This window comes from Cryptomeria japonica, chromosome 7 (assembly GCF_030272615.1).
Source record: "Cryptomeria japonica chromosome 7, Sugi_1.0, whole genome shotgun sequence".
Taxonomy (NCBI): domain Eukaryota; kingdom Viridiplantae; phylum Streptophyta; class Pinopsida; order Cupressales; family Cupressaceae; genus Cryptomeria; species Cryptomeria japonica.
The window spans coordinates 106,355,744-106,382,798 of NC_081411.1; the positions used below are offsets into that span (position 1 = coordinate 106,355,744).

Here is a 27,055-nt window from a genome sequence, read left to right on the forward strand (position 1 = left end):
TTATCACTTCACAAGGCGAAAACAAATCATTTGAAATGCCTAGGATCAAAATTCAAAAAAGTCAAAATTTGGTCAAAAATATTCAATTGGACAAAAATTCACATTTCATCTTCAACACTTAGACCAATTTAAGCTCTGCATCAACATTCCAATTGAAAATTAGACCATTCTGGCGAATTCATTTCATTCAAAATTTGCATTCTAGAAAAGGAAACTCAAAAGCCCTAAAAAACGACTGGATTTTGGTCTGAAAAGACGATGATTAAAACCCTAAGGCTTGACCCTAAATCCAGACAACTAACAAACTAACAAAACCCTAGAAAAAGCAAAGCGAAAACGAACAAAACGAGCAAAAAAAACATGGGTCCCCATTTGCAATGGGGCGATGTGTGAAAACGTCACAACAAGATGTAGGGCTAGTTGGTGTGAGCTTGAGGGACTTTGATCCTCGGGAGTCTAGCAGTTCCAGTGAGGAGGAGTTCGCAGATGATTAGAGGCCTCCATTAGCTACAGTTTGAGTTTTCAGTTTTGTCATTTTGTATTTGACTCTAGTCTCTTTTGTAATGCTATTGCTACATGTATTTGTATTTGGCTACTCATTGTAATGATGAATCATGTAATCATCTTTATTATTATAGACTTTGTAATGGCATCAGATATTCCTATTTTCGTTTTCCTTTTTCGATATTCATATGATAGAAATGAGAAATCTCCAATTTGACAATTTCATTTGTCAAATTTTATTTACTTTTAGCAATTAGTAACTTACGTATCACTAATCTAAGTAATCTTGGTATTTCCTATAGTTTCATTTGAAATCTAATTCTTATACTGTTATATTGTTATACATCTTTTCAAAACTAGTTTTTCAAGTACTATATGTATATGTATAAGTATATGTAATGTCCCCATTTTGCGAGCATCAGAGTTTGTAAGAATTAGCCTATCATTTGACCCTCGTAGGCTAATAATTATTGATAGAGGGCCTCATGTGGCAGTTACTTGGTGATTAGAGACATTACTCTTCAGCTGGATTCAGGTTTTGGCCTTTGCACAGGTTTTTTGACTCAGATTGGCACACTTACTATTTATAGTAAGTTACTATTTTGGGAGAGTCAGGGCTCCTATTAATAGAAAGACACCTGAGCAGAGCTTATTGGCAGTGTCGACCTTGATTGGGCCTTTGCAGCTATTTCTAGACTCAGTTCCACATACTTACTATTTATAGTAAGTCACTATTCAAGGTTTCTATTTTTAGACAGGCATCCAATCACATGGAGAACAGGGAGAGTCGACTCCTGGCTCAGACGGCTTAGCAATCAGACAAGTACATCAAGAGATATTAAAGTTTAAGTGACTTAAGTGATTTATTTAATATTTTAATATTATTATAAAGTTCTAAAGTAACTTTATAATAATAAAGTCACTTTAATATAATAAAGTGCGTTAAGTGAATAATTTAATGTGGGAATAAATCTTTTATCCCACATTGGCCAGGAAGGTGTTTGAGCTCTCTTAAGGAAAGAATAAAAGGAAAGGCAGGAGTTCATTCTCGGCATCCAGTTGATGAATAGTATTTTGATTGATTTTTATTATGGAGCCTAGGGCTTTCGCAATTTTCTTCTTTGATCAGAGGAAACGAAAACTTCCTATTGATAGCAATTTTGAAGGTGTGAAATAACATCTGAATTATTGCAGTTGTGGGAAAGAATACTTCAGTTCTTTCATTTGTGCAAATTGGTGAAGTTTTCTACAAGGGTTTGAAGTTTATTGTTGAAGAACATTTATAGTTGGTTGTGAATCATCCTTCTTTGGCACATGGAGTTATATCATTCTTGTTGGGAGAGATTATCAACAAGTTATTCAAGGTTTTAAGAGCAGATTGCAAGTTTTTTTTATCCACTGCTACAGTGCCGTGAACAGTGCGTGAACAGTGCCGTGAACAGTGCGCTACAATAGTTTGAGTTCTATAGAAGGGGATTTAGAAAGGTTGAACAGCTATATATATTTGACAAGGGATTTGCATATGAGGAGAATCAAACCAATATATCAAGGCAGCCATTGAAATACCAGGTTTTCTATCTATGGTCATTGTATTAGAAAATCATTACTTCATTGCATCATTTTCTATTATGATTATATCATGAAACATTTGGAGGTTGCATATGTTTAATGGAGATATAATTTGCATATTCCACATTCATGGTAACATTCAACATTGATCAGCCATTTAGCTTTCATGCCAATTGTTTGCTTAAATGCCTAATGGCTGTAGGTGTACTTTGGGATGCATGACAAGTGTTTGTCTTAATGTCAACTAGCTGTACTAGTTAATTTCAGTCATTACATATGTGTGGAAAGGTCTAAAACAGCTAGTATATCATTTCTATAACAACTTTGCATTGTTAGAAGCTTTCCATAACTTCATTTGCAGCCTACAAACCCAAAGAAGACAAATAAAGAATTCACTACAGCGGCTTCAAACATTGTATGCCAAATGTTTGACAATATTCCTTGGTGTTCATATAAGCAAAACAGAGTCAGATTAGCCAAGGGATATTACAGTATATGAGCACCACCACCCCGCCACCCCCCCCGCCGTCGTCCCCCCCGCCGTCCCCAAATTTAGACCCTTGGTCCCCCCATCCCGGAGACGCGTCCCCACGTCCCCCCATCCCCCCATCCCCGACGCCCGTGGAACACTGAAAAGATGTTAAAGGTAGACGTCTCAGCGGCTTCCAATACCAAGGACGCCCACGAATGGAGCTTGTGAGGTATTCATACATCGCCCCATTGCAAATGGGGACCCCCACTTTGTTTTTCCTTTCCTGTGTAGTGTTAGAGTCCTTGGCTATTAGCCTTTGCATTGAAGAGGTATGGATTGTCAGGAAGCCGAGAATCAGGAGGATAGCTCTTCTTTTGGGGGTGAAATGAGATCAAAATGAACATAAAGGGAAAGAGGTTTGATGGAGGAACTCTTCAAGATCAAGCCTAATCAAGCAATGCAAGAAAACATCAAGTACGTAGGCAACTTCAAGTGCCCCTCTCTCAAAGCGAATTCCACTCTTACTACCTCAGATTGAAGGTGAGATGATATCAAGGTAAGTTTTGAGGTCTTATAGCAAATAGAGGCATAAACTAAGCCATAAAGTAATAAGTTTCAACTCAAAAAAGCATTTTCAAGCTACTTCAAGTGCTCAAGGTTGAAGGCGAAAAAGCTTCAAGTCCTCTTGAGGAGTGAAATTTACTTCACGCGCCCTTAGTTGAGAGTGAAGTTGTTCCTAGAATGCACCATGAGCATAGTTTCAACAAGTTTGAAAGGATGGAGTGAAGCAAGGTGAGCGAGCAAACACTAAGTGTGGAATCTCAATCAACTTCATGTGCATGAACCTTGAAGCGAATTTCCTCCATTTGCCCAAAGATAAGATGCAAAACTGCTTACAGATCAGTCACTTGGGCAGATTTGACATCTTCACATGCTTCGAAAAGAACAGCTTCAAATTTGAGATGTTGAAGGGCAAGTAAGAGGGTTACTTCATGTGCTCCCATCTTGGAGAGCGAACTTCATGTGCTGACATTTGAGAGCGAATTTCATGTGCTGGCCTCCAACAGCAAACTTCATGTGCCCCTCCCTCAGAGCGAAATTCTTCCTAAGACTTTATGATCAGCATGGCATGACGCATTACAGTTGAGAGAGTAAGTGAAAGAGAGCAAAGGAGAGTTGGAGTCTTGATTTGAAATCAACCTTATGTTCCTAGCCTCAGGAGCGAACTTCAGGAGCATCACCTTTGGAGCGAATTTCCCTTAGAAACCTTGTTTGAGTGCGAGTTAGAGTGTTTCAGTGAAGATAGCGAGCATGATTCTGATTTGAAGATCACCTCAAGTGCTCCTTTGGAGCGAAGTTTACTTCATATGCTCTTTGATAGGAGTGAATTTTCCCTTTGAGCCTTCTATGGGGTAAGATTGACATATTTTTGTGAATGAAGGTTTGAAGAACCTAAGGATTGAATTGATGAAACAATGAAGTGATTGAAGGCAAGTTCAATTCTGACTTGGAATTCACTTCAAGTGCTTGCAAACTGGAATTCATTTCATGTGCAAGGCAAGCGGAGCGAACTTCATGTGCAAGGCAATTGGGGCGAACTTCATGTGATGGCCTCCAAGAGCGAACTTCATGTGGAAAGGTAATGGAGCGAACTTTACTTCATGTACTCCTAATTGAAGGCAAAATTGCAAGATTGCTTACAAGACCACTACGTTGAGATGGTTTGATGTTTGGAAAGAGTAATTTTGGTGTTAAGAAGATGAAAGGCGAAATTTAAGAGTTACTTCATGTGTTTGCCTTTGAGAGCGAACTTCACGTGCCTTGGTTTGAAATTCACTTCATGTGCTTGCCTAGGAGAGCGAACTTCATGTGCTTGCCTTAGAGAGAGAACTTCATGTGCAGCAAAATCAGAGCGAACTTCATGTGCTGAATTTCAAGTGTGAAGGTTATGGAGTGAACTCTACTTCATGTGCTCCTAATTAAGGGCGAATTTGCAAGAGTGCTTTTGAGATAAGATGATGATGAAAGATGAGATTTAAGGCTAACTTCATGAGCTACCAAATTGGAGCGAACTTCATGTGCTCCCAAATTGGAGCAAACTTCATGAGCTCCCAAATTGGAGTGAACTTCATGAGCTCCCAAATTGGAGCGAACTTCATGTGCTCTCAAATTGGAGCGAACTTCATGTGCCCACCATTTGGAGCGAACTTCAAGTGTTGATTTGAGATTAATTTCAAGTGCTCTTTGTTAAGAGCGAATTCCTTCTTTTGATTGTTACAAGCACAATTCAAACACGTATAGCGCTAGAAACAATTCAAAGCCAAAAGGGGAAAATATTTTTAATAAGTGTGAATCTGATCAGCAGAGCAGCGATTTCAATCAAGCATTGGCAGCGAAATTCATCAAATTCAATTAAGAGGGCAACAAAATTCATCAAGAAAAGGGCTAATTAACTCAGGAAGGAAGCATATTGAGTGAATTTCATCATAAAGATAGCAAATTCAGTCATCAAAAGGAGTGATATCCCCTAGATACACCTATCAGACCTGCAACGTGCATGAACAATCAGAGATTATATTAAGGTGTGTAAAATCTATATGTCATGAGTATTCGATACCATACTTGTTTTGTTTTGCAGATATGAAAGGAAGATGATGCAAATAGCAAAGCAGCACCTTGAAGAAATGAGAGAGGGAAGACCGCAAGACCCCGCCACCATGCAACTTCAAGAAGAAAACTTCATCAGAAAGCACAAGAGTATCAAGGAAGGAAGAATCTCAAGTACTTTCACCGCATCAAGATGACATGAAAAGGTCAAGGCCTTGAAGTATGAAGAGATATCACACAACTATCTCAAGGCAGGATAAACAAACAAGGATGGATGAATGACACTTCCCATCATCACACCAAGCATCAAGAAAGCTTGTAATGTTGAGTATCAAATCTTCCAAGTCTACAAGCGAATTGAAGTGGCAACCTAGTCATCATCCCGGTCACTAATTCACCAATCAAAGAAGTTCCACAACAACATGTCTTTATTCAATGTACTTGATTCGTCCATGATGGCACAAACTCCAAGGCACCTACCCTTATTATCTATTGGTCATTATCCAAGATTGAGTATTTCATTGGCCAAAATTGAGTATTCCATTGGCGAAAATTGAGTTTGTTGTAACAAACCCTAATTAGGGTTTTCATTGTAAAATCTCGACCATCGATCTCAAATTGATCTAAGCCATTGAATTGTATTGAGAGCACTATAAAAGTCCCAAATCTCTCATTTGTAAAGGTTAAGAGAAGAATGGATAGGTTTTGAAGAATAGAATAGTGAATAGCAATTAGAGTAGAAGTCAGATTACAAGAAGGCAAAGATTGTTGCCAAACCTTGTTGTAAAGAACAATTGATTTCATTGAAGTTAAGGTGAATTTGATTTGTTGCTTCAACTACTTGCATAGTCTTTACTTCTCAATTTATTTTCATGTTGATTAGATTGGATGGAGGAAATTGTTGAATGCATCTATGTGGAATCCGTTTTGTCCATAGCACTAGCCTCTTGCTAATTGTAAGTGTGGCTTGTTTAGTCAACTGGAATGATATGAACTTAACTTCAAATTGTTATGCGTCCATTGTTTATGCATTAACTTGAATGGTGATCAATGTTTGATGGTAATGATTTGAACATCCTTGAAATGCCCTTAGAAGATTGCACTAAGCTTGTGTCAAATTGTTCAATTTGATGGTCAGACCTCGGTCAGTAGGATTCCATTGAATCATTCACCCATTTTCTTGCATTCTTAGGATTAGAATAGGCTTCTTAAACCCTTTCCTTTTGCCCTTTTTTCAACTCAAGCTAGTTTAGGATAAAAAAGCATCACAAGATTGCAACATCAGATGATCAAGTTCCAGCGATTCAAGCATTCAAAAATTTAACGTAAGACCCCTCGTGATTCACCATAATCACATCAAACCATTAAGCTTATCCAAACGTTGTGACCCGACATACCAGAACCTTGGATGCGATCCTTAAGCTAATCTTCAGCATTTGAGTAATTTTGTTCAAGAGAGGATAAGATACTTTTGGGTATTTTATTCTGTGTTCGCATGTGGATGAAAAAAACATCAACAAAGCCCATGAGCAAATTGATGGAACACAGAACACTACAGGGCAGGCAAGGACACCCACTGCCACCAGCAACAAGTTGATGACCAAGGTGCAAAATTGAAGGCAAGTGCTTGCACAAAATGCTACAAGAAGTATGCAAACTTAGAGGATTGCTAGTTGGAAATGACAGCTAGAAATGCTTTATTGTAAAAGGGAATTATTATAATATAAAATAACTACTTTTGGCTCAATCTAATACAACACAAAAAGGGCCAAAAGGTTAGTTATTTGTAATGTCCCAACTTCGCAAATCTAAGAAAACACGTAAACAATGAATTTTAATGATTGATTAATTCATTTAGGGTGTAATTTGTCTAAATTCATTTGAGTTTATTTGGTATCAATAAGTCAATTCCATATTTAATTCCTAGTGGGATAAAAGGGATAAGCTACCTTAGGATGCCCGTAGCGCTTATCAGGCCCAAGGACGGTACACACCCCCTTGGCCCTCCTGCCAGAAGCCCTTTGTCAACTGCAGTGGGTGGCCTACCTGACAGAGGCCTAGTTCCTGCTATCCCTGTTGCCTAATTCCTCATCTATCTCACTGGGTTTGGATATGCAATTGCTTTATTTATTTACTTGGTAGTGATTATTCCTATTAGTTCTTAATTGCATCATGTGGTCTATTCCTTGAATGATAGTTGTAGTTTATTTATTAACTTATTTAATTCATGAGAATTTATTCATATCTTATATCCCTAAACGTTTATATATATATATATATTATCGTTGAAATATTGATTTATGTTATTAATCTTTACTACATTATACTCTCACTATGTCTATGCATGTGCTGTGAACTATATGAAATAAATTACATATTTTTATGCAACCATGTTTTAATAAACAACAAACATTAAGTACGAAACCCTACTAATTTTGATTAAGCTTACTGCAGAAGTATTTATGGGCGGATGTATGACTTACCTACGCACTTCCCGCCTTCCCTTTGTCTTCTCTCGATCCAATTCTTCACGTCTCCCTTCCCTCTTCCCCTTGCGTCATGCTAAATACCCATCGCGAGGGTCGCGCAGCTTTTCCCACGGTCGTGACTGCTGGAGAAAGGGTAAGCGGTGGTGGCTATTGGAGTCACCGCTCCCTGGTTCCCCGTGACTCTTCTTAGCGCTTAACCTTACGCGCCGTTTTTAGACTTTTCCCCCAAATGCATTGCATTACATATAATGCGATTTGCCAATAAGGATATATTACATAGTTTTAATAATTCCGCATGAGGGTAATCGCATTTCAAAATAACAATATTTATAATGCATTAAATTCTATATTGCATATTTATAGTATATATATTTATTTAACAATATTTTATGGTAAAGTTAATTTAAGGATTAAAAATAGAAACATAATCATTATATCAATATAAACAAGGAGTCATTTCTTCTTTTAAATAATGGTAGGTATAATTATGCAATAATTACAAAAAATGTGGGGTTATGACATTATTTCTCCATCTACCCACAGCTGTTTATTTTGTCTTGTAGTGGAGGTACTTGAAAGTGGTTGAAAAGGGGCAGCTAGGAAGTTATGAGAATTACTAGGTATGGGTTAGAGTTGTCAAAACTTGTAGAAGGGAGATCTCAGCATTTGGATGTTTGAATCCTGACCACTAATTCAAAATGTAATATCTATAAAAGGCTAGTGCCTCTCTCTTTGTAAAGGGTTACATTTTTTGGAGTTAAAACAATCAGATAGCTAGTAGGTTAGCAGTTAGAATTAGTAGTTGTAAGTATAATATTACTGTTGGACAGAAATTGTTGTAATGGCAGTTAGAAGAAATGAATGGAGCATTGAAGCATGGTGTTTTGTTGTTTGTCCTCATTTGTTTGCATGGTTTCTCTTCATCTTGTTAGCTATTGTTCAATGATCAAAATGGTGAAGTGTGAGGGTATCTGATTTGATTTTAGGTCCATACCATTGGAGGCTTGTTGATTGTAGGTCTCTATGTATAGTTCGTCTGAACCCAATACTGTTCTTAGTTTAACTATGGGTATTTGTCTCAGGCTGCACCAGAATTGGGTGCCTAAACGAATATCCATAGTCTTAAAATCTTTCATTCCCTTGGAGCTTGCACTAATCCTGTGGAGTCGTGAGTATATCTCTGGCTAAACAGGAACTAGTTTATGTGAAATCTATCTACCTACAACACCAACCATTGCTATCATTGTCCTTAGGATCCCTAAACCCTAATCCCTTTTGTTATTTATTTCCCCAATCTAAGAATCAAATAATCTTCAGATGTAGGCCAGATTGTAGTATCTGTAAGCCCCCTCATGTTTACGAGCAAAACACATCAAATCTCTAGGTTATTGTCAACAGTCCAAACCTTGATCTCTAAGTTGGAACCTTGAGTTTATCCCATTTGATCATTTTGAATAGCATGAGGGATTTCTATTACGAGAATAATTGGTAAAATTTAAATGTATTAAACAAATGATCAAACGATCAGTAAATAGAATACAAGAGATCGATGGTTTCATTAAATAGAATACAAGAGATCGATGGTTCTAATAAGAAACAAGTGATAACAAAAGACGAAATTAGAAACTAACTAATTACACTAAGATGACCATTAACAAATAGAATAAGAAGATATTATTCTAATTCCCTCCCTAAATGGTCATTGTTCTAACTACCCAAAGAAAAAACAGAGAAGGTTGGCCCCTTCTTCTCTTAACGTTCTGCGACAATGTTTACAAGCCAAACACATCAAATCTCTAAGTTATCGTCAACAATCAAGACCTGACAGTTGGAACCTTGAGGTTATCCCCTTTGATCATTTCGAATAGCATGAGGGATTTCTATTACGAGAGTAATTGGTAAAATTTGAATGTATTAAACAAATGATCAAACGATCATTAGTTTGAATACAAGAGATCGATGTTTCTAATAAGAAACAAATGATAATGGAAGACGAAATTAGAAACTAACTAATTACACTAAGATGATCATTAAAATATAGAATAAGAAGATATTATTCTAATACCCTCCCTTAATGGTCATCGTTCTAACTACCCAGAGAAAAAACAGAGAAGGCTGGCCCCTTCTTCTCAAAATGTTCTGCAATAAGAGCCTGCCACTGACCCTTCCACAATCTGCAAAACTTCTGGTCATCTCCACAAATCATCACAAATCATCTGAAAAAACAGAGAAGGCTGCCCCCTTCTCAAAACATTCTGCGATAAGAGCCTGCCACTGACCCTTCCACAATCTGCAAAACTTCTGGTCATCTCCACAAATCATCACAAATCATCCAACCTGATGTTGGGTAACAAAGGTATTACTCCCTATAGCCAAAGACATCGAGATGAAAATGAAACTAAAACCACGATTTTGATGAAAAATCGGCAAACCCTCAACAAACTTTTGCAGATGCGCATGATGTCCCAAAACAAACTGCAAGAAGTCACGATTTTTGGGGAAAAATTTGCCAAACCCTGAAGATTACAGAGCATTGTTTTTTGAGGAAAAAATAGTAAAACCCTAAATTTGATGTTATTAAACAATAAAGCAAGAGCCCTATATAAAGAATTTACAAGAGACGATGTTTTTAAAAGAAACAATTGTAAACTGAAGCTGAAAATAGAAACTAACTAAACACGACTAAGATGACTAAGTTGACCATTAAAGAAACATTACAATATTCTAATACCCTCCCTTAATGATCATCATTTTAACTACCCAGAGAAAATCAAAGAAGGCTGCCCCCTTCTTACAACGTTCTGTGACATGAGCCTGCCACTGACCCTGTCACTGAGATGAGCCTGCAACCAACCCTCCCAAAACCTAGAGAACTTCTGGATAATACAAATCATCCATAAACTTTTGCAGATGAGAACGTGTCATGTCCCCTCCTGGATCGTTATACATAGAAAGAGAGAGAGACCCCAAATGAATTAATAATTACCAACGAAGGAATATTTGAAAGTTATTTATTTATTAAATATTATTATAACTAATAAATATTCCTTAAAGGATAAGGATGGAAAAAAGAATACGTACAACGTAATCCTATGCTTTTTCTCCGACGAACAAGAAAAGTATTTAGACTAATTGACATTAATTGGACATACATCACTAGAGGTCCGCAATTGTGTGGAGTCTCTAAAAGAGACAAAATTGCGAATGTAATCAGAAGACCATTATGATAGACGGGTTACAGGGTGGTGTTTAGCATGAACCACCATTTAAGAACACTAATCGTATAGACAACGATTGTAAAGAACAACGACCGATATATATGAATTGTTGCAATCACCCTAAAATCCAATATCATCTATTATCAGCAACAAGTATTTGAGTCTTCAGCGATCAAGGGGTTGACGTCTCAAATACGATCAGAGTTTCTAAGTTAACTATCAGAACACACGTCTACGGTAATGTAAAAAAATGTTATCAAATGAAATTGCCTTAGCCGTAGAAGATGGAGACATCCTGAATAAATACCCAGCATTGAAGGCTCTCAATTATAAGTACGCAGATTAGTATCAGGATATAATTTTAGTAGCATCAATTAATCTAAAACCGAAAATTAATAATTACGACCATCATAAGCAAGTCTGGATAATAATAACAAGACCGATTCAAACACTTCCGTGCCACCGTAAATATTTAGTGGCCCTCAAATTAAGTCCTCTAACGAACGATGCATCCGAAGAGATATAATTAATTAGAACAAATGGTAATTAATTATGGGGAGGTGCGCTTTGGTTAATAAAGTCAATCTATAGGGAAAGACGTGTCTCTTGAAGATTCAAAGGATGCAACCATTCTTTTTGCAAGATATATATTAAGGAATTGACCTCATCCTCAAGGGGGGAGGAAAAGGGAAATATAATAGAGGGTCTTCTACGGGAGGGAAGGTAAGTAATAAATGGTTGCTGATATTAAATAATCATATTAGTTAATGGGTGGACAGCAGTTAATATGTAACATCATTACTACTAGTTAATGGGTAATACTCAAAAGGGTAATGTGTAACGTTAATTAGTAAGGGGTGTTAATTGAGGTCTAGTGCATATAAATATATGTATGAATTAATTCACTGGTCATTAAAAAGAGGTAAGGGATTTGGTATAATTAATGGTCTTTGCATTAATATATTAAAAATAGGAATAGTATGTATTAAAGAATATAAAGATATAAAGATAGGCAATGGATTAGTATATATATTAATAGGAATAATTAATATATATACATTAATAAATACAAATGCATAAAGATAGATAGTGACATTATATATATATATATATATGTTAATACATAGAGGAATAATTAATATATATATATATATATATATATATATATATAGGAATGAAGAACTTGCTGTAAGCATATATAATGAATGATTTGTAATTAGTAAAGAATAGGAGAATAGGAATGTATGTTAAGGAATACATATGAGTAATGGTTAATGAACATTTTATGAATATAGGTAATGAATACAAGACTATGTACATGTGGATTATGAAATAGGAAATAGTAAATGAAAATGCAAAGGAATGTATTATGAATGAAATCACAGGAGGGAGGCTATAGGGAGGAAACTCTCTTAGTCTAAGGGGGGATTATGATAATCCCTAGGATAGTATATACTGAATATCTATATGCATATATATATGGCTTGGTTGATTAAGTTCAACCAAGAAGAGAAGGATCTGGTCAATCCCCTTTGAAGACTTGGATGATGGAAGCATCGTCCAAGACAAGGAAAGGCAAGGGTCTTCCTTGGTTGGCTTGGGTGTAAGAGGTTATACCCAAGACAGGACTCAAGGGTCGGACCGATCCCCTCTGAGGACTTGGATGATGAAGGCATCACCCAAGGCAAGGAAAGGCAAGGGTTTTCCTTGGAGGGCTTGGGTGTAAGAGGTTACACCCAAGACAGGATTCGAATTCATCTTCAATTTCCTGGAGGGCTTGGGACCAAGGAGTTCCAAGAAGGTGAGCTTCACGGCCGCCTAAGGACATACTTTGTATGGCATTCGTATCCTTTTTATTAGATAAAAATTATGATTATGTTAATTGAGCGTTGAAGTTAGATTGCAATTTAGATTACTTATATATGTATATATATGTAGTTTTGTTTTAACAATTTGTTTTGCAGGATAATGATCTCTAACTATTAGGGACATTACAGAACGACACCTGAAAACAGAATGCAAGAAGCCACAAATTTTGAGGAAAAAATTGCCAAACCCTGAAACTGAAGTTTACAAAGCATCGTTTTTTTAGAAAAAACGATAAAAGCCCTAAGACAAGAACACCTGTACCCATTATTTTTAAGGAGAAAAATCATGCAAAACCCAAAATCCCATGCGAACATCATGAATCATAGATGACTGGACACGATTTTTGAGGTGAAAATCGATCAAAACCAAACACGATTTTTGAGGTTAAAAATTGATCAAAACCCACAAACAAAAACCCAAAAATCCGAGGCACAAATCAAAATTAAAAACTTCATTTTTGAAGAAAACCGGTAAACCCCAACAGAATTTTTTTAAGGATAAAAATTATTAAAACCCTCCTAGAATTTTTTACGGGAAAAATTATTAAAACCCATCAGAAATTTTTTAAGGGAAAAAAATTTAATAAAACCCATCAGAACATCTTTAGGCGACCACACAAAAAGGTGGATTGTGTGCCCTAGTCGCATTGTTGTAGGGAGATGAAGACATAGAACAAGGCCCGACTACATGAAGCCCTACACCACAGGTATAGAGGATCTAAAACCAGAACTGTAACACCATAGTCGCGAATAGAAACCAGAAACAAATACGAATGCGAGTTGCAGAACTGTAACATCATAGTCGCAAACAGAAACCCGAAACCCGTGGGCACGAAAAAACAAAAGAAAACCTTCACGACCTTCAAATGCACCCAACTTGCCCATGAACACAGGTACACGAACCCACAAAAATTTCGAACTATAGCTCCAAAAGAGCCCACAAAATTCTGCAAAGATTTCAACAAAACCTCCAACGATTTATTAAAAATCGAAGAAAACAAATTTTTGGAAAAAAAAAAATCGAGATAAGAAGAGGTTACAAATTTTTTTCTCAAAAAATTTGCCAAATTTTATGAAAACCCATTGGCCTGCTCTGATATCATGTTAAAATATTCAATGTTATTAAACAATAGAGGGAGAACTCTATATAAAGAATTTACAAGAGACAATGTTTCTAAAAGAAACAATCGTGAACTGAAGCTGAAAATAGAAAGTAACTAAAGACGACTAAGATGACTAAGATGACCATTAAAGAAACACTACAATATTCAAATAATTTCCTTATTCAAGAGAATAGGATACACTCAGCATTCTATTGTGTTGACCAAAAACAAAGAGCACTTTTCCCGCGTCAACACAACCCTCTTTGAAGGTTGATCTCAACTATAAAGAACACACTCCAGGAGACCATCCCATGTTTCAATCAATTGTTGAGTTGGTAACTCAACAATGATGCATACTTTGTAGATAACAATAATATATCTCGTATCTCGATATATTCATGCAAGTGCGTTATCGGATACTCTCTTGTGGAAGGCATCTTTGATTTTGCTAGTGACCCTAAAGTCTATAGCTTCAACTAGTATTAGAGCCATGGCCATGTAAAAGCCTTCTTAGATTTGAAGGTAGAACTATAGCTAGATGAGAGAATTTTCATTGTAGGTTAATTTTGGCACTTGTTGGAGGAGATCTAGGCTCATCATCATGTCTTGAAAGGTTGAGAAAGCAAGATCAATTGTTGTTTTGTCTAAATCTAACATTTTTCCCCAAAGTTATGAGGGTTTAAAGTTTGGGCAAGCTACCAGATCTAAGAGGTAGCTGAATTTTTGGAGCAGATTGGGCTAAAACAGGCCCTACATTGTATCTAGAAGGCCCAAAATCCCTAGGAACACCTATCAATTGTAAAAATTGGCTACAACGACCTAAATTATAAAGGATTTTTTCTACCTATTTTGTCATTCGTATGGATTTTGTACTGTATGGACCCGTAGGAGGGTTGCAAACTATAGAGTCCTTTCATCAACGTCCTAGGAATATATCTTGTGGCAGCTTTTGTGGTATCGTAGGAATTATGCAAGCGTTGTGTCAATGGATTATACCTGTCTATGTCAACTTGCATCACAATTGATTAGCTAAGGGTACAATTTTTCATTTTTTATATCGACATTTAAAAAAATATTTTATTTTATTTTGTCGAGTTTTAAAAAGTTTTAAGCCCTATTCTATTCCACATGGTTGCCTGATGACCAAGGGCCTAGCTATAGCTTGTGGCGTGGGCACCCACTACTAGGGCCCCACTCAAAACTCTGCCTCTGCCCACCTCCACCCGCTCTACCAACGATGCTATGACAAAGCGCTTTTTTCCTCAAATAAAGTTTATAAAGCAAATGCAAATGCCCACCTCCACCCTATAATAATAACTTTATCCTAGGTTATTGAAATTTTGAAAACCACATTGCTAGAAAGCTGGATCTATGAATTTTCTAGTAGTGCAGGTCTTTTTTCAGAATTTTGTTGTTTGATGGTATTTATTACAGTTTGAATTAGATTTTCCCCTTTTGGACTCTCGGGCTAAAAGTTTTGCCTGATTTTCCAATTTTCACGATTCAAGTGGCATATGAAAGGTGACTGAAATCTCTATCATTCTATCCATGAACTTTTTCTAGAATGAGCCCCAAGTATTATTTATTGAGTTTTTTGCAATTTTGAAATCTATTTTGATCTATGTTACCCCAAGTTTCTGAGACGGGGACGATAGGGGATGGAGGTACGTGTTTCGGGGACACTAATTTTTTTGCTAATTTTGGGGACAACTAGGGGACGGCAAAGGGGACAACTATATAAGAATAAGGAAATGTAATGTCCCCATTTTAGCAGACTTGGATTTTGTGAGATTAGCCTATTATCCTAACCCTCATAGGCTAATGTGTTGGATAGAGGGTCTTTTGAGGATTGGTATCATCTCTAGTGTTCAGAGTGCTTCAGTTTGGTCTTCGTTTGGCATCATTCGGACATCATTTGCTCTACTTCCTATTTTTAGTAAATCTTGGGATGTTAGAGATGGACCCCTACTATTTTTAGTAAAGGGGGTATGGTCATATGCAGCTTCATCATGTCAGCTCCCAGTTCAGACGGCGTTCAAAAATGTTGAATATTAATGGAGATATTAATGTTTATTTAGTTTAAATAAACATTAATGTTTTGAGTTTATATTATTAAGTTATAATATAATTTTATATTATAACTTAAGTAAGGGTCCAAGTATCATTAAAGGGGGCCATTTAATTAATTAATTGTGGCTCTTTTACCAAGGTGAAATATTAAATGACAAAGTGAAAATATTATATCATTAAATGTCATTTAATATCATTAATTGATTTAATGCCTTATTGGAGAAAATCAAACCTTCATGGGAAATATATATAAGGCTTTTGAAAAGAAGAGAAGGGGGGATTGATTATGTGATTGGAGTTTTTGATTGAAGTTTCTCTGGAGCATTGAAGTGTAGAATACCAAGGGTTTCTGCAGGATTCAAGGCTTGTCGGCATTGGAGAGCGTGGCTTCTTCATTGTAACAGCATATAGAGGGTGTGCAATATCATCTGATTATGCTTGTGAGAATTGGCTTCATTCAGAAGTCAATATTGAGCTGATTGGAGGGTTTATTTCAGAGTTTGTTTGCAGATTGAAAGAGACTACAGTGCGCTACAGTGCCATGAACAGTGCGCATGAACAGTGCGCTACAGTGCCATGAACAGTGCGCATGAACAGTGCCGTGAACAGTGCGCTACAGTAGTTTGAGTTCTATAGAAGGGGATTTAGAAAGGTTGAACAGCTATATATATTTGACAAGGGATTTGCATATGAGGAGAATCAAACCAATATATCAAGGTAGCCATTGAAATACCAGGTTTTCTATCTATGGTCATTGTATTAGAAAATCATTACTTCATTGCATCATTTTCTATTATGATTATATCATGAAATACTTGGAGGTTGCATATGTTTAATGGAGATATAATTAGAATATTCCACATTCATGGTAACATTCAACATTGATCAGCCACTTAGCTTTCATGCCAATTGTTTGCTTAAATGCCTAATGGCTGTAGGTATACATTGGGATGCATGACAAGTGTTTGTCTTAATGTCAACTAGCTGTACTAGTTAATTTCAGTCATTACATATGTGTGGAAAGGTCTAAAACAGCTAGTATATCATTTCTATAACAACTTTGCATTGTTAGAAGCTTTCCATAACTTCATTTGCAGCCTACAAACCTAAAGAAGACAAATAAAGAATTCACTACAGCGGCTTCAAACATTGTATGCCAAGTGTTTGACAATATTCCTTGGGGTTCAAATAAGCCAAACAGGGTCAGATTAGCCAAGGGATACTACAGGAAAGTTAAAATATATAGTGAAATTTAAAATATTCATATGAAAACATGGATAAAACATGCACATGTACATTATAGAACCTCAAAATATAAGAACAAGCAGAGTTCTTATGCCAAACTTGTGTTAAGTGGATTGTCAATGTCAAATTGCTTATAGAATTCATTGTCAAAAGTCAGTGTCAATATTCAGAATTTATGGGGACGTCCCCTAGGAGTCCCCTGTCCCCGAGACGTCCCCGAGATGGAGACACTTGACAAAAAAGTAGGGGATGTATCCCCAGGAAACATAGATTTTGATTACTTGGACATATTGTCTCTTGGAGAGCTTTTGTTAGTGGGTGGGAGGAGGGTGGGACTTCATTTCAGTTGTGCTTCAAATTTGGAAGGTTTTGTAATTAATTTGTATCAAAATTTGTCTTTTTTTGGCTCTCTTTGTGCTTGAGGACCTAATTATTGAATCAGGGTTTGATGTTCATACTCATAACTATCATACATGGAAGGTTAAAATGCAAAAATTACTTTGGTCTAAGGGTTTATAGTCTACTTTAAATCAACAACAACCTATCTTTAAAAAAGAATATGAAATATTTGCACATAGGAACAAATGTGATGAGGCTATGGGCTTTATTGCAATGCATGTTTAAAATAGCTTATTCTTCCATATTGAGGAGTGTACTACTCCCAAACAAGTATGGGAAAAGTACAAGGATTTATTTGGTTTAGTTAGTGAGGTAAGAGCTGTGCAACTGGAAGCAGAATTGACATCTCTTTCTACTAATATTTTCCCTACTATTGAAGATTATTTGGTTAAGTTCAAACCATTAAGATCTCAATCAGTTGGGTGTGGGAAAGAGATAACTGACAAGTGATTCATATTTCTAATTTTCCCTAAATTAAAGTGTGTATTTGCATACTTCTCTACAAATAGTATTACTATAATTTATATACATATTATAACATTGAAGTTTGGGCAAGTTACCAAATACGGGAGGAAAGAGAAAACTTATAAGGAATGCATATTTCTGATTATTTGATAGTCCTAGAACTCCAGAACTACTATTGTCCTATAAGTTATGAAGCATTATTGTTGAATTGGCTACCAAGATTGCCCAAAAGCAAAGAATGTGTTTTCTTGAGGTTCACATGAGAAGGATCAATCTAAAAATGAGAACACTGCTATTAAAGTTTAACGAGGAAAGAGAATACCCAAATATAAAAATCATAGTAGTTTTCTAGCAAGAGATCCTGAACAAGATTGCTATCATTGCTTATAGCCCTCTTCTAACAGTAAAAAATTTCTTATAATGGGTATTCTTCCTCTTCTAATTCTGTAATCTCTATCAATTTTATTTCTGCTAAAACACTTTATAGATTAAAAGATAATATTTTTGTAAACTTTTTCACTACATGGGAAATTTTTAATAATATTCAAGTCATCACTTCTGGTGACCTTTTTGATGGCTAGTCATTGCTTCTATTGTCTTTCACTCATGCAGATGGTAATGATCAAAAGAAAATGCAACACACAAAGCACACAAGAAACTCTAAGCAATGTTGTCATCAGCTTGGGACTTGCATCATAAAATAAGCTTTCTGAATTGGCAAAGTTTTTAATGTATTTGCTGCCTTACATCCATACCTTGATTCACAATTATTGTCAATATGAGATGTTTCATAGTTTATTCATTCTCCAACTCCATAAGTATTTGGCACTTCTGTGATGTCACATATTCTATTTTTGCGTAAATTTTCAGAGCACACAGTAGTTTTAATCATTTAGTGTGTTTTCCACTCAGTTGCCAACCAAATCCAGAACTGTGAATCAATAGTTTGATAAGATCAACTTATATGTGATGGGTGACATTACATTCACTATTAAGGAAATTTTGATTAATTTATGAAATTAAATGCTCTGTATAATCATTCCGAATTTAGGTAATAATAAAACTTGGTACAGGGCCACTGCTCACCATGCCTATTATCCTTTAAAAGCAAACCATATTGAATGACATTGGACCTGATATTTGATGACATGCATAAGAAATTACCCCTGTTCTTCATATTTAATGACTGATTGAATATAAAATTACTTCCATCATAAAATTCTAAATTCTGTTTAAGAATAGTGCATGTTTTGAAACCTATGTACTAGAAAATTATTCTTACCAGCTTCCTTATATTCTCCCATTATAATGAAACAATTAGCAGCAGATTCTGGCTTCTCTATAGAAAGGAACATATTTGCTGCTACTGTCAGCAAGTGTTTGGCAATTTCTTTGTGTGTCTTAAAATTTCTTTGTCCATCTTCTCGAAGCCTTGCAGCTTCTGCCCATTTAGCCATATTCACATCTCCAGACTTCTCAAAGCAAATAACCGCCATGTCATAATTTTTCTCATTAAACATCTGCCCATTCTCAAAAAACAATTCAGGCAGTTAGGAAATCCAATGCTTCATGCATATAATTATTTTGCACAACTTTTAGAGAGCATGGAAATCTAGAGTGAAAATAAAATGATGCAAAAACTAGGTTGAATTCTTATAAATTGCTATTGATTTTTGCCTGAATGAAGGCACACAAAATACAATTGAATAATAAATAAATAAAAACCTATATTATCAATTTACACACAAAGAAACGTATGAAATGGATGATACATATTATAGAGCAGACAAATGAGTGCCATAAAAATTAATGGTATTCCCATTTACTACACTCAATGGCATACTGCTGATCATATAAAGAAACATAATTTATGGAATAAAAATTGTGACAGTTATAAGGCGGTGGATCACTGTCTTGACACTTGTGTTTTCAATGTTAAGAGGCAGATGAAGGACAAACTTACAAATAACAATTAATCTGACTTAAGATGGATCCTTGTAGAAGGTTGCTGCAACAAATGGCCCATAGAAAACACTTGAGCATAATAACATAAGGCCACTAAGTGAACAAGGCGCTCATTAGGAAATTGAGGTTATTACACCATAATAATGTTAGACACTTGGCAAGTTGACCATATAGGGATGAGTTAGGTCAACAAAACTATTGTGAGTGAGTTTGTTGGGTTGTTACAAACTCATTTAAAGAATAGAAGATTGTCAATGTTTATTATTAGATAGTTTAATAACATATAAAATATTGGGAGTAATTTAAATGTCTACTTTGTCTAATTTAGATGATTGTGATCATGCACGCCTTGACCGAATTCAAAAACTATCTAGTTGGAGGGAAGTTTGGGTTGAGAACCAATCATTGCAGCTTGAAGTACTTCCTTGGGCAGAAAGACCTGAATGAACAGTAATAAAAGTGGGTAAACAAAATGCATGCTTATGATTTTGATATTGAGTATGTTAAAGGGAAGAAAAATGTTGTGGCAGATGCTTTATCTAGGAAACCTACTTTGTGTGCTAAGTTTGAGATTTCAGTTGATTGGGAATCCCATCTTCTAATTGAACACTCTAAGAATACTTTTTACTTTGAAATTATGGATGAGAAGATTCAAGATGATTGATACAAAGGTAATTGGTGACATTATCTATTCTAACGACAAAATCTACTTTGTGTCTGGTGCAAGTGAACCTTCAAACCAAACCACCACTCATGGTATGCCGTGAGTATAAGGATGTAACTAGGTGTTTAGATGTGTCAAGGTCCTATGGACCATTTTTTGAACTTTTTGCTTTGTAATAAGACCCACTTTGTAAGGCCATTGACATATTTGGCACTTATAAGCCTACATGGTCAAATCTGGTCAATAGGGTCAAGAATGAATAGGAATAGGAGTTTTGAGTCTTTTCAATCACTTTGGATCAAGTGGAATCCAAATTGGTTGGGTTGATAATGTGGATGATCAAAATTGTCAAGTTGACAAGAATGCAACGTTCTTGACAACACAATGTAACCTTTGTCTTTCGGCCAACCACTCCTTCCAACGGTCATAAACTTTCAAAAATCAGTTGGGGGAGTTAGTTGATACTTATATAAGGCCCACAAGGCCGAAGACATGGTGATTAGAGAAATTTTGGAGATTGAAGTTGAATGAAAACACACATTTTCCTACAATTTCACATTCTTTGTGCAATTCTTGTGGTGTTATCAAATTGGGGATGCAGTAATGTGTGCATAGAAACATAGTAGGATGTGTCAGGGTCACTTTGGCTTTGATTGCATTCATTTTGGTGGAGTTTGTGACGTTCTAGAGACAGATCTCTGCTACCAGGTCTGAAACCCTCTCCTTACCTAGGGTTTCATGTTCAAATGCCTTTAACTTGACTCTCCCTTGTGGAAAACTTCCAGCCTTGGGGGAAAGACAAGTTTAGAGGATGTGTTTTAAGATTCTAAATGCCTTGTGCAAGAGAGTGTGGGTAGGTGTGAGAAAACATTGACCCTAGTCGGGCATCCTCATGTGACAGACCTGTGTTAAGGAGCAAATTGATGCATACAGAGCAGATTTGGGATGGATCAGCCAAACCAATGCTTGCATTGATGTTTGTAGAGTAAGACAGCACTTCCAAAACCATAACCTGATTTGGGTAAGTCATCAGTGGTGTGTTTCCTTTGCAAACCTGTCCAATTAGGCCTATAGACCTAATAGGACCAATTTGGGGTTCAGACGTTTGCCTTGAGGGTTGGAACCTGAAATTTTGGAGTCTTGAAGAAATTCCAAAAGGGTATTTGAAACCTCCATGTGTTTGGGAAGTCCTTTGTGAGTTTGGAGAATTAAGGTCCAAAAACCAATTAGGTCGACCTATTGCAATTAGGTCTCCCTCACTAGCCCATCTCGGGCAGTCACGGTTATGGGACTCATGGGTTGTTAAAGCCTGTTGGATTGGTGTATTTGTGTGTTGAAGAAACCCTCTGATCCATCCCATAAGTTGGTGAGTTCATTTCATGTGTTTGGTGATACCCTAGCCTTGTAGGTGTTGGGCTTAAGGGGTTGATAGATGGATCTTGTTACACAAATTTGGTGTGGTGTCTTTTCTTGTATTAAGAAACCTCAAATCTTGTCGTAAGGGGTAAGTGGAGCCTAGTGTGTGGGCCTAGGCCTACTAACACCAAGTTTCCTTGTTGACTCTACATCAGTGTCTAAATCGAAAATGAAAGAAAATATTCTCAGATTTGTTCATGATACACCTCTAGCAAATCATAAAGGCTAATTCAAAACTCACAACGAGACGAGAGAAATTTTCCTAATAAGGATTGAAAGATGATGTCCTTAGATAGATTGGAGTTTGTTGTCCGCTAGCAGAATAAATCTAAGCACACATTCCAAACAGGTTTGTTGCAGCCCCTGCCTATCCCTGATCAGAAGTGGGAGAGTATATCAATGGATTTCATCATAGGGCTACCCAAGTTGCGGGGTAAGGATTGTATTTATGTTTTATGGATGAAGCAGACTCTGAAGGACATTGGTGTAAAGTTTGATGAACCCATTCCAATCATGTGTGATAATACTAGTGCAATAAGTATTTCAAGGAATCAAGTACAACATTCTAGAACAAAGCATATATCTATCAAGTATCACTTCTTGAGGGAAAAAGTACTAGATAATGAGTACAGACTTGAGTATGTGCCTACAAAAGAGCAGATTGCAGACATTTTCACTTAAGCGTTTTGCAAAGATACTTTTGAGTATCTCCAATAGAAGTTAGGGGTATTACCCCCTACCAGTTTGAACTAATGTGTATTTCAGATGTGCATTGGTCCAGCGAGCAGCATGTACATTCTTTTCTAGACTAATGATGGTGTGCTTCTTCTCAAGGAGAGTAGGAGTGAGTTTCTTAGGGGGAGTTTTGTCCACCTTTGTTATTGTTGTCAAAGGGGGAGAGTGAGAGAGAGATGGTATCACTTCTTGAGGGAAAAAGTTCTTGATAATGAGGTCAGACTTGAGTATGTGCCTACAAAAGAGCAGATTGCAGACATTTTCACTAAGGCGTTGTGCAAAGATACTTTTGAGTATCTCCGGCAAAAGTTAGGGGTATTACCCCCTACCAGTTTGAACTAATGTGCATTTCAGATGTGCATTGGTCCAGCAAGCAGCATGTACATTCGTTTTTGGACTAATGCTGGTGTGCTTCCTCTCAGGGAGAGCAGGAGTGAGTTTCTTAGGGGGAGCTTTGTCCACCTTTGTCATTGTTGTCAAAGGGGGAGAGTGAGAGAGAGATTGGTTGTGCATAATGATGATCTTTTGTTTTCCATATTGTTGTTGATGGATGTTGCCATCAATGACAAAGGGGGAGATTGTTAGCAATGCATTATGTGTTGTCATTGATGTCAAATCCTTTGGTTCGGATTAAGTCCGAATGTGGTATGATGAGCAGGAGTGTTTGTTTTAGGTATATTGTGCGCTTGGAGGTTTCTCGGTTTCATCGGATGAGTTTGGTACATCGGAAGATGTTTCTCAGTATTATCTTTAGGTCCGGATTGCTCTGAAGCTCGAGGCCTTGGACTAGACATTGAAGCAATATAACGTGCGGATGCATTTTGGGTCTGGCTTTGGTAATGTATGTAGCATGTTGATATGTTCGATGAGGAACCGTGTGATATGGTCAATTTGTCATTCTTTGCCACCACCGGAATGTTTAGTGGAGACCTATTTTAGATCTCTGTCTCAACCAACATTCAGAATTATGTTTTCCGAAGATAGTATATATAGGAGACTGATTTGATGATTTGAGATATGACTTTTTGTGTTGAAGACATGCGAGATTAAAAGAAACCAATAGTTGTGTGAGTATAGTGTTGCATATTACTACCGGAAGCAGTTCCAGCAGTGCAGACTGTGTTTTTCTTGTGGTGGATTCTTTTTGTCTTTCTTTCTTCTTCGACAATGAGCCCATCTGCAATGAGCATATTGGCAATGAGCCTTTTAGGGCAGTGAGCCCACCAACAGTGAGCACATTGGCAGTGAGCCACCCTTGTTAAAATCACCTTAACCGATGTTTATATATTGAGAATTAGCATTCTCTATGGTTTTTCCCTTCTTCGGTTTTTCACGTAAATTCTGGTGTTTCTTGTGTTTGATTTGATTCTTGCATGAGTTTTCAAGTTTTATTAATTATGTTTATTATTTCGGATCTATGCATTAAGGTTAAAAGAAAATTTATCATCAACTAATTCACCCCCCCCGCTCTCTCAATTGCCTGGAGATTCAACAAAATCCACTTTGCTCCTTTAAGATAATCTCCGGGAGAACCTTTTTCAGCCTATTGGCCATCACTTTTGCAATGATCTTGTATGTTGTGTTACACAAGGATATGGGGAGCATGTCTTCAAAGGTCTAAACGGCTTCCTTCTTTGCGATGAGAGATAACAAAGTATTATTAAGCCCCTTCGAAACGTACTTCTAACGCGACTCTTCCACTACCTCCTAGAGGTCAGACTTTGTGAGCTCCCAGAATCTTTGAAAAAGTGAGGGGCAAAAGTCGTTTGGCCTTGGGACTTTATCCCCTTCCATTAAAAATAAAGCAATCTTGACCTCTTCCATTGAAATAGGTTGTAGTAACATACCATTTTGTTGTTCTAAGATGATGTCTAGGATGTTCCTAAGAAGTTGTTCATCATTAGATTCCAAATTTGTCTCTTCTTCAATTAGTAGCTTTTAAAAAATCCAACTGCCTCTCTGTTAATATATTCTATATTGTTGAGAAGGTTACCCTCCATGTTCCTAATTTCGCTAATGTTGTTGACCATTCTCCTAGCTTTAACTGAGTTATGGAAGAATTTAGTATTGTGACCCCCTTCCCTAAGCTAGCATTCCCTAGACTTTTGACACCAAAATATTTCCTCCCTGGCCAGAACCTCCGCTAGTTGCTAGTGGCATGTTTTCTCCTTCTAGACTTCAATCCTAGTCATACTTCATTAGATTCCTATCTCATTGACCTCCGCCAATTCATTTTCAATTCTTAGTTTTTCTACAAAAATATTGTCAAAATGTTCTTTGTTCCATTCCTTCAACTTTGTTTTGACATATTGCAATTTCTAGACCAAATTGAGCGCTTTTGTACCTCTCACCTAAAAGGCTTCCTTCCACCACTGTTCCAGCAGCATTGATAAATGTCCATCCCTCTGCCACATCTTTTCGAATTTGAAAGGGCATTTGAGCGGATTTGTGTCTTGTTGCAAAAGAAGGGAAATGGGCAAGTGATCGGATCTTGAAAAAGGGAAGGATCAAAGCTTCACAAAGGATCAATAGGGTAGCCATTTCTCGGCCAAAACGAACCTATCTAATTTTTGTGAAATATTACTGCTACCCAATTGCTTATTAGTCCACATAAACATGTAATTCTAATGGGCTTCTGATTACATTGAAATCACCCCCCAAAATGAAAAAAGAATTGTCCAGTGATTACAGGAAAGTAGATAGTTGAAGGCATACCTCTTCCTTTGCTTTACCAAATTTTGGACCATACACAATGAGGACGAATTCCCTATTTTCTGCCATAGATCTAATCCACACATCCTGCCAATGTCTATCTTTGGAAATCGTTTCTCCCTTCACATTTTGGAGTTTCCATAAAATTCAAAATCCTCCGAAAGTCCCTTCAACTCCCACAAAAGACCCCTGCCAATTAGGCCAAAAATTTTAAAGATCTCAACTATCATCCACCCTTAATTTATTTTCTTGTAACATAAGGACATTTGGGCACGCATGATCAACACCTCTCTTGATCAGGCACTTCTTGTCAAGGGCATTGCAACCCTTGACATTCCATGATAGGAGCTCATTGCTCCCCGAGAAGGGGGGGTCCCTTCCCAGATCCAAGTTTCATTTGGCCCTTTGAACTCCCAGCAATCTCCAACTGGACTTTCCTTGATTTGTTCCCTCGGGACTTCTTTTCCCCTATATTGATTTTGCTTGACGATGCCAATTTTTGACAAATCGTTCTCTTTTCTAATATATCTTCTTCCTCTACCATACCGAAAGGGTTCTTTCTCCTTTTTCTAACTCCACTCCATCACCAAAGCTCACTCTTCTCAAGGTCACTTGACTTGAGATTGTCTTGTCATTCATAACTAAGGGGTTTGTTACCATGATTACTCCTTTCTCCCTTCTAGCACTTTCTTCAGTAGGAGTGTTCCTCTTGGTTGACTGTGTCGAGGTTCTTCTTTGGTAGATTATGTTCGGAGATACCACCATCGTGATCATTTCCACTTCCTCTAAAGATGCCAATGTCGGAACTACCATCCTTCCAATTTTCTTTCCATCTATAATCAAGGGGGAATGGGATGCCACATAATAAATATACGGGTATAAATACTAAAGTCTTTTTCTTCCACAGCCTCATTCGCTTTTAAGAATCTCCCCATCTTGTTCCCAATCTATTGTTGGGTTTCCATTTCCCAGTATTCACGAGACAAGTTGCAAAGCTAGATCCAGATTGGTACTTCTTCAATAGTAGCTTTTAGAGGGTCAAAATTCAGCCCCCAGTCTTTGATATATACCCCAATGTCCCCCCATCAAGTATGGTATGTTGTTCATGATGCGTTCATTAGTTCTTTCGTATTTACATATAACCAAAAAGAATCCATTTGGAACAATTTTCACAATGCAACGCGGACCCCAAACATCCTCAAAAACATTTCTTGACCTTTGGAAAAGCCGACCAATCTCCTGTTTGCCCTCTGGGCGAACAGATAAATACATACAAACAGAATACTTAACAAGAAACAGTAATGTCATAGATACTAGACAATAATATTAAATAGACAGAAAAGATACCATTACATCCATAATCGTGATACTGACAAGTTACATCACATGGTATATAAAGGTACCAGGGGGGTGCGAGGGACAACCGTCGCACCCGTAACTACCAACCCTCGATTACATTACTAACAAAGTACTTCCTAATTAATTACTTTTTATTCCCGTCCATACAATATTACCGCCAACATCATCCCCCCTAAAAAACAAGGTCGTCTCCTG

The 27,055-nt window shown here is 36.8% G+C and overlaps 1 protein-coding gene across 3 annotated transcripts in view; it reads right to left on the bottom strand.

Annotated features, from left to right (window-relative positions):
* LOC131045062 (uncharacterized) overlaps nucleotides 1-27,055 on the bottom strand; it is a 235,450-nt gene that overhangs the window by 47,274 nt on the left and 161,121 nt on the right. For all 3 annotated transcript variants that reach the window (XM_057978578.2, XM_057978579.2, XM_057978577.2), the window contains exon 11: nucleotides 19,292-19,529. In XM_057978578.2, coding sequence (XP_057834561.2) covers nucleotides 19,292-19,529 — 238 coding nt within the window. The remainder of the gene's footprint in view (nucleotides 1-19,291; nucleotides 19,530-27,055) is intronic.